The sequence below is a fragment of the Cyprinodon variegatus genome, unplaced genomic scaffold (assembly GCF_000732505.1).
Source record: "Cyprinodon variegatus isolate N-32 unplaced genomic scaffold, C_variegatus-1.0 Scaffold598, whole genome shotgun sequence".
NCBI classification, from domain to species: Eukaryota; Metazoa; Chordata; class Actinopteri; order Cyprinodontiformes; family Cyprinodontidae; genus Cyprinodon; species Cyprinodon variegatus.
Window position 1 is genome coordinate 212692 of NW_015151051.1, and position 8102 is coordinate 220793.

The 8102-nt window shown below is 39.7% G+C and overlaps 1 protein-coding gene across 1 annotated transcript in view; it reads left to right on the forward strand.

Annotated features, from left to right (window-relative positions):
* Positions 1-7842, forward strand: part of LOC107096092 (poly [ADP-ribose] polymerase 12-like) — a 24830-nt gene extending 16988 nt beyond the window's left edge. The window contains exons 9-11 of the mRNA XM_015392593.1: positions 3630-3760; positions 5618-5769; positions 6502-7842. Of these exons, the coding sequence (XP_015248079.1) occupies positions 3630-3760; positions 5618-5769; positions 6502-7238 (1020 nt within the window). The 3' untranslated portion in view covers positions 7239-7842. The remainder of the gene's footprint in view (positions 1-3629; positions 3761-5617; positions 5770-6501) is intronic.
* The last annotated feature ends 260 nt before the right edge of the window (positions 7843-8102 follow it).

Here is an 8102-nt window from a genome sequence, read left to right on the forward strand (position 1 = left end):
TTGAGCATCAAGGCCTGCAGGGTGAACGTAGCCTCTGTTGTTGTTTAAAAATCTTCTGCAGAGGATGCTCACTGTTGTCCGTGATGTTCTTCACTTTATGAATAACTCTTTGCTGTAGAACTATATCCAGAGCATCTAGAAGTGTTCATAGAGCAGAGCTGACCTCCTTCACCAGCTTGTTCAATGTCCATGATGTCAAACTAGCTGGAATGATATCTGTGTAAATCCACTATAAGCTGCTTAATCTCATAGAAACCTTGTGAAGCAAACATATTTCTCTCAATAATCACATCTGTTATTTGTAGAAACTGAAAAAGCAGAGATTCGGTGTATTGTGAGCTTTAAAGGAAATAAAAGCGTAATTTTCATTCTAAACGCGTTCAGAAAAAAAAAACGAAAGCAGAAAGTTTATCAAAATGTAACTTTGCTCTGCATCGAATATAATTATGTTTGTACGTCTATATTTACCACCAAGAGAAACAAAATGCCTATTTATGTTCTTGCGGTACGTTTCACAAAACCCCAATGTTTACTTGTTAAATAAAATAGATTTGTGTAATATCTGTGGCTTGTTTTCTGTTTTTATGTATAGATCTCCGTCAGCAGCCTCTCAGAAAAGTGATGCTATATTTTTAGTAAACCGATAAATTAATATGTCAGACATAGACACTAGGTGGTGCTAAAGCACTAGGAAGTTTGCCCTTTATCAACGAAAATGCCCTTTTGAAACTCGTTTTTTTTCTTTTTATTATAAATATTATTAAGATTTTACTGAGGTCAGTTTTGAAATGATCTTTTGAAAACCTGAGCCATTAAAAACGACTGAAACAATGCCCCGAAATGAGCCACCTCTCTTCCTTTGTCACGTGAACTCGCGCGGTCGCTCACAGGGAGATGAGCCAGATGAAAGAAGAAGAAAGATGAGCAAGCGTACTACTTTAAAGTAGTACGCTTTAGTCTGTTCTGTTGGTGGTGTGACTTTTTTCCATTGAAAACTCACGTTTAGAGAATGTTACAAAAAAAAGTAACATTTCAATCAACATGCGTGTCTATTTTTTTTTTATAATTAAGTGTTCCACGTGTGCTAAAAAGTGCCCCCCCCCCTCCTGAGCACCTGCCCCCCAAAATGTCTGTGCACGCCTCTGATGTCAGAAATATTCCCAGTTCAATAACAACCTCTTGGTTTATATCGGCTGTAGTTGGAAGGAGTTTCTGAAGTAATCATGTTTTCCTTCCTGCTTTTACACCCTCTATCCGACCGTTTAGCTAACTATTCTTTTTCAAAAAGAATACAATAATTTCATTAGAACTTAATGGACGAATCACAAAGGAACAGGAATACCCGACAGTTGTTGGGACACAATTGCAATTTTCAAGTTAACAAGAAAATTATATTGAACTAGAGGCCTAGTGGTTAGGGCGTAAAGCTTGGAATCCCACTCCCACAGACTGCCACTCTGGGTCCCTGAGCAAGACCCTTAACCCCACTCTGCTCCCTGGGCGCCGCACAATGGAAGCCCACTGCTCCCCAAGGGGAGGGGTTAAATGCAGAGAGGGAATTTCGTTGCTCTGTACGTGTGACAGTGGAATGACAATAAAACGCTGGAAAAGAAATTTTAAAAAACACCCAGAAACGGATACACACACGAGTGCCTGCTGTGTCTTTTCATTCAGTAAAAATATGTGTTTTTGGTAAATAATGCGCCTGCATTATTGTCCTACGCATTTAAAACAGTAAAGTCCTGATTATCCTCCCCCAACAGTGTGTCGCGGTGAGCTTTTCGCGAATATTTTTGATTTCTGTCCATATTGAAGCGTGGTTTCTCCTATGTTATTCTACGCCACAATGCCAGACGGCCAATCAGGAACTAGCTGTGGGTCTAGATACGGCCGAGGCGGTGAGGAAGTGGGGGCATGTTTGTGCGACAACGGAGGGACATAAGGGGCAAGAAAAGCGGGGATCCAGGTGGGAAAAGGGTCCCTCGCTATGCTAGCTGCTCCATCTTCACCAGTCGTTTTCCATAATGGTGGTCAGACAAACAAAAAAGCCGGTAAGGAACCAAACAGGAAATACGCATATTGTAGAGCGGATGTAGATTTGACCAATCAGAGGCCTCCTGTCTGCTGTCACCTACAATTTTGTCTGCGGAAGGGGGGCGGGGCATATCTGCGTTAACTGCGACACACGCAGACGACCTGGTTTCTGAGTATAAATCAGCCTTAAGATCTTTAAAGCTTTCCTCAGCTCATGTAACCTGCAACAAATTTGTAGCTAGAATAGCAATTTTGCAGCAATACTAACCTTCACCACTATGCAAACACTTTGTCTGCGCTGATGAAGGTTCACTTAACTCAGGATCCTGGATGCTTGAAGCTGACAGCATTCTCTACTTTCTGGTTTATTGGCTGAGGTACTAATAATACATTTAAATATAAGTTCCAGAAGTTTGGAGAAACAAGGATGGAAATTTGACCTTTATGGAATCAACGACTAGTTAAATATGTCGCCCTCATTTTAATTTTCTTGTTAACTTGAAAATTGCTATTTGTGATACGTAAAAACTAGTAATTACTTCAAAAATTACATACTCTTTATGTTTTATACCCATTTTTTTAACCTGTGCATGCAGAATTGATGATGTTAGGTCTTTCTGGACTAGAACCTACAGTGTAAACACTAGAAGGCTAACATTAGCAGAGTCGCTTTTATCCTATTGTGAATTACTGGTGTAAATTTACACAATGTCACACGACATCGCTGCCTCAAAGTTTTCATGAGCCGTTCTACATCAGATATCTGCAGAAACAAACAAATGTGGTCTACTGTTTATTATATGCTAGAGCTAACACCATTAGCAGAAGCTAACAGGAAAACAACTTTTCTACATCGTTCTAATATATCTGAGAAAATGTTTTGATCCTGATGCTAACCCTAAATAGCCTGAATAGTTAGAAACTGGAGCACTTTGTAGCATAGCTCAACATCTGGGTTAGCATCTTCTAGCTTTCTTCCTCCGTTTGTTTCTCCTCATCTTCATTATCTCTTGTGATTTTTACATTTTTATCAATTTCAAGGCGCTTTGCTTCAAAGTGAAAAGGTTTATATTACTTGTTGCTGTTTTAAACATAAACAAAATGGCGATGTTTGTGTAGCTGTTTTGTTTAAATGCATTAAAACAAAACAGCTATTGTTTTGTGTTGAAAATAAATATTTGTTAAATGAAGTCTTTTATTACTTCCAATCATGGATCCCTTTAATAAACACAAACTATAGTGAACATGATCAGTGGTTTCAAAGATAAACTCCGTCCTAATGGTCTCATTAATCCACTTCTTAAATTTTGGACTTATGCAACATGTGCGTTAAAACAAGGCTAACGTCAAATGATCAAGTTGTATTTTAGATAGAAGACTAAACAACTCCAAGATACCTTATTGCTTCATTTATTTATTTAATGTATAGTTTATAGAATCTGTTTTTTATTTTGATTTACTTTTTGCATTTGTTTGTTTAGTGATCCTGTCTGTTCTGGCCTTCATACATCTATGTTTTCCAATATAAAAATAAGCAAATATTAATGATCCATCCATCCTGCATCTTAAAATGTTCCTCTTTCTTTGTGTTGTAGAAAGTCTCCATTCCGCAAACATCAGATGAATTTAAAAGGCTTCAAACACTTTTTAGTACAACCATGAGAGGCTTTGATATTATCCAGATAGAGAGGATTCAGAACAAAGCACTTTGGGAACTCTTTCAGTGGTACGTATCCTGTGGACTAACTGTCTAAACTACAGTAGTTTGGTTTATTTTCATTTTAAATCATTCTGAGATTCTAAGATCAAATGTTAACAGTGTGGGGGAAATCATGGTGCAAAAAAGGCATGGATATCGATGTTCAGAGCTTTGAATATGCAATTATGCCTCCTGCTGCTTCTAGATTTTTTCTACGATGATTTAAAATAAAAACAACTCTTACATTATAAAAAATTTTCTATCTTGTTACCAATATTAGCATTATTGTTTGATTTCCCTTCAAAATGAGGCTTGGATACATTAGAGCAGCATGCTAGCATCATCTTTTAGCATAGTGTGTTAGCATAGTGTGCTAGGGTAGTGTGCTAGTAAAGCATGCTTGCCTCATCTGTTAGCATAGCATATTAGCACAGTATGTTAGCATAGCATGCTAGCATGGTGTGTTAGCATATTATGTTAGCAAAGTGTGAGAGCATAGTGTGCTAGTGTAGCATGTTACCATAGTGTGTTATTATAGCAAGCTAGCATAGTGTGTTAGCAAAGTGTGTTATTATAGCATGCTAGCTTAGTGTGTTAGCAGAGTGTGCTAGTGGAGCATGTTAGCATAGTGTGTTAGCATATTGTGTTATTATGGCATGCTAGCATAGTGTGTTAGCATACTGTGTTATTATAGCATGTATTATAGGATTATAGCATTCTAGCATGGTGTGTTAGCATAGTGTGCTAGTGTAGCATGTTAGCATTGTGTGTTATTATAGCAAGCTGGCATAGTGTGTTAGCGTAGTGTGTTATTGTAGCATGCTAGCATAGTGTGTTAGCAGAGTGTGCTAGTGTAACATGTTAGCATAGTGTGTTAGCCTACTGTTATTATAGCATGCTAGCAAAGTATGTTAGTGTAGTGTGTTATTATAGCATGCTAGCATAGTGTGTTAGCAGAGTGTGCTAGTGGAGCATGTTAGCATAGTGTGTAAGCATATTGTGTTATTATTGCATGCTAGCATAGTGTGTTAGCATACTGTGTTATTATAGCATGTATTATAGGATTATAGCATCCTAGCATGGTGTGTTAGCATAGTGTGCTAGTGTAGCATGTTAGCATTGTGTGATATTATAGCAAGCTGGCATAGTGTGTTAGCGTAGTGTGTTATAGCATGCTAGCATAGTGTGTTAGCAGAGTGTGCTAGTGTAGCATGTTAGCATAGTGTGTTAGTCTACTGTTATTATAGCATGTTAGCACAGTATGTTAGTGTAGTGTGTTATTATAGCATGCTAGCATAGTGTGTTAGCAGAGTGTACTAGTGTAGCATGTTAGCATAGTGTGATAGCATACTGTGCTATTATGATATCCTAGCATAGTGTGTTGTTATAGCATGTTAGCATAGTGTGTTAGCATAGTGTGCTAATGTAGCATATTAGAATAGTGTGTTAGCTTAGTGTCTTATTATAGCATGCTAGCAAAGTGTGTTAGCATAGTGTGCTAGTGTAGCATGTTAGCATAGTGTGCTAGTGTAGCATGTTAGCATAGTGTGTTATTATAGCATGCTAGCATAGTGTGTTAGCATAGTGTGTTATAGCATGCTAGCATAGTGTGTTATTATAGCATGCTAGATTAGTGTGCTAGTGTAGCATGTTATAGTGTGTTATTATAGCATGCTAGCATAGTGTGTTATTATAGCATGCTAGCATAGTGTGTTAGCATAATGTGTTATCATAGCATGCTTGCATTGTGTGTTATTATAGCATGCTAGCATAGTGTGCTAGTGTAGCTTGTTAGCATAGTGTGTTAGCGTAGTGTGTTATTATGGCATGCTAGCATAGTATGTTAGCTTTATCAACATCTCTTTGTAACCTTTTTACCTGAAGGCAAAAGAATAAGATGAAGACCAACAACGGTGGACAGGAAGTAGTAGAAAAGCAACTATTTCACGGCACCAACCCCGAGTACGTTGAAGCTATTTGCCACAACAACTTTGAGTGGCGGCTGTGTGGGGTTAATGGGACAGCTTATGGCAAGGGTAAGTTAAAGGTGCTAGTTAAGGTTTCTCATGTTAGCCTTTTTTTTCTTTTAATGCGTACTTAACATCTCTAACTCATACACAGCCGTGCTTTTATAACCTCAATAAGGCAGGTCAGAGGAATTTTTTTTCTTTCTGTTATCTTGGAAAGGCTTTCATCACTAAAAGATTTGATAATATCAGCTTAGGCCGGCGTTCAGGATGTCCCATATTTCACTGTTGGAAGCCTTTTACGTTGCGTTTTGGGATCTGGAATGGCAAGAACTGCTGTCAGGAAGGTCGACTTTACGCCATGAGTTTAGGCGTAGGCGTGGGGACGGCGGTGCAGGGGTCCAGCGGTCGCATTAGGCCGAGCGGCGCTGAGCTGCGAGGCCCACCCAATGCCGCTTGCAGCTTTAATTTAATTTATAATTGTTTATTGACCAGAAACACTTTGGTGAATCATGCGATGTGTGTGTGAATCACGTGTGTAATAGTGAAAATTGAGACTGATTTAGCTCTATACAGGAAGGATCAATGTTAGCACCTCCTGCTGGCTAAAACCAGCTAATGCTAAACAGGTTAGAGAAATTTTGGAAACCTGAAACGTTTCCCAGTTTAAGTTCTTGGTTCTCAACATTGACTGATTACAAGTGACCTTTACAAGACATTTTGCTTTTGTGTTTTATTTTTCAGCCAAAAACAACCAAGATTCTTCTGTTTTCTTACTAATGTTTTTGTTTCCAATCCCAGGAAGCTACTTTGCCCGGGACGCTAAATACTCGCACAGCTACACCGGTAACTCTGATGTCAGAACCATGTTCGTGGCCCGTGTGCTGGTGGGGAGCTACACTAAAGGGGACTCCAGTTACAAACTGCCTCCTTCCAAAGACGGCGGAGTCCATAACCTCTACGACAGCTGTGTTAATGACGTCACAGACCCTTCTATATTTGTAGTGTTTAAGGAGAACCAGATCTATCCTGAGTACCTGCTGCAGTACAAGACCACACATCCACTTGTGGACAGACTGAGTACACCGACGGTTTCGGTACAGCAAGTGAAACCAGTGGTTCCACCTAAGCCACCGGTGTCTCAAACTAGCGCAGCGGCATATAAACCGAGCACCGCGTCGTATAATTCCAGCACCGCGTTGTATCATCTCAGTACCGCGTCGGCACAGCAAGTGAAACCAGTAGTTCCACCTACGCCACCAGTGTCTCAATCCAGCACTGCTTCATATAATCCCAGCAGCGCGTCTTATAATCCCAGCAGCGCGTCTTATAATCCCAGCAGCGCGTCTTATAATCCCAGCAGCGCGTCTTATAATCCCAGCAGCCCGTCTTATAATCCCAGCAGCGCGTCTTATCTATCGAGATCCTCCAGCACATCATCTCCGCCGTACCGAAGCAGTTACCAACCCGCCTCTTATCCTTCATCTTCCTCATCGAGACCCCAACCCTCAAAGTCCGACTCCTGTGTCATAGCTTAAAGAAAACAGTCAGATCGCCCAAAAGTCTGTCTACAATTATACTTTTTTGCTTAAAGTAATCTTTGTATTTCATCAACATTCAACCTGTAGTAGAAAATATTGGATATAATTGAGAAACTTGATCTTTTTTCATGTTTTTGTTATTTAGTACCTTTGCATCCATCAACAGACAGTAAAGCGCTTTTCTCAGGGTTACCTGTATTTAAATGGTGCTCTCTACCAAACTCACACTAATGAGGCTGGGCGGGTACCACCTACAGTCCTCTATTTGTTGTGACTGACCTGTCGTTCATTTTGTAGAAAAAGAGGATCTTTTGCAGACGAACACAGTTCCAAAGAAACGCCAGCACGCTGTTAGCGGGCCTGCGGTGGCGACGAAGCATTGATGGATCCGTCTTCAGCGCTGTCAGATTAAAACAGCCTTATTTACGTTTCTTAATAACTATTTTCCTAAACAACAGATTTTTTTTGGTTTTTTTTTGGAAGCTCTGTAATCAACAAGGTACAAATGGGCTTTAGTAGTTCTTCCAGTCCTGCGGGTGGCGCTGTAGCGCCAGTATGAGATAAACAAATCAATGGATCAAGCCAGTCATGTTTGCGCTGCCTGGTTAAAACGTTAAAAATATAAATGAAACGAAACAGAGTGGCATTTTACAAGGCTTTTACTCTGAAACGCGTTTTCATAATTCGCCATTTTTATGGATGAAAAAAAGCTGAAACAATGAAAAGAAAGTAGCTTATTCTCACATCGTTCCGCGTGAACGGAAACTAGCTACAGGTTCTCTTTGAGAACTGGACTCCGACTACTTAGACGTAGAAGTGCTCAGCATGTCGGATCAGACGAGCTTAGATACCGATATGACT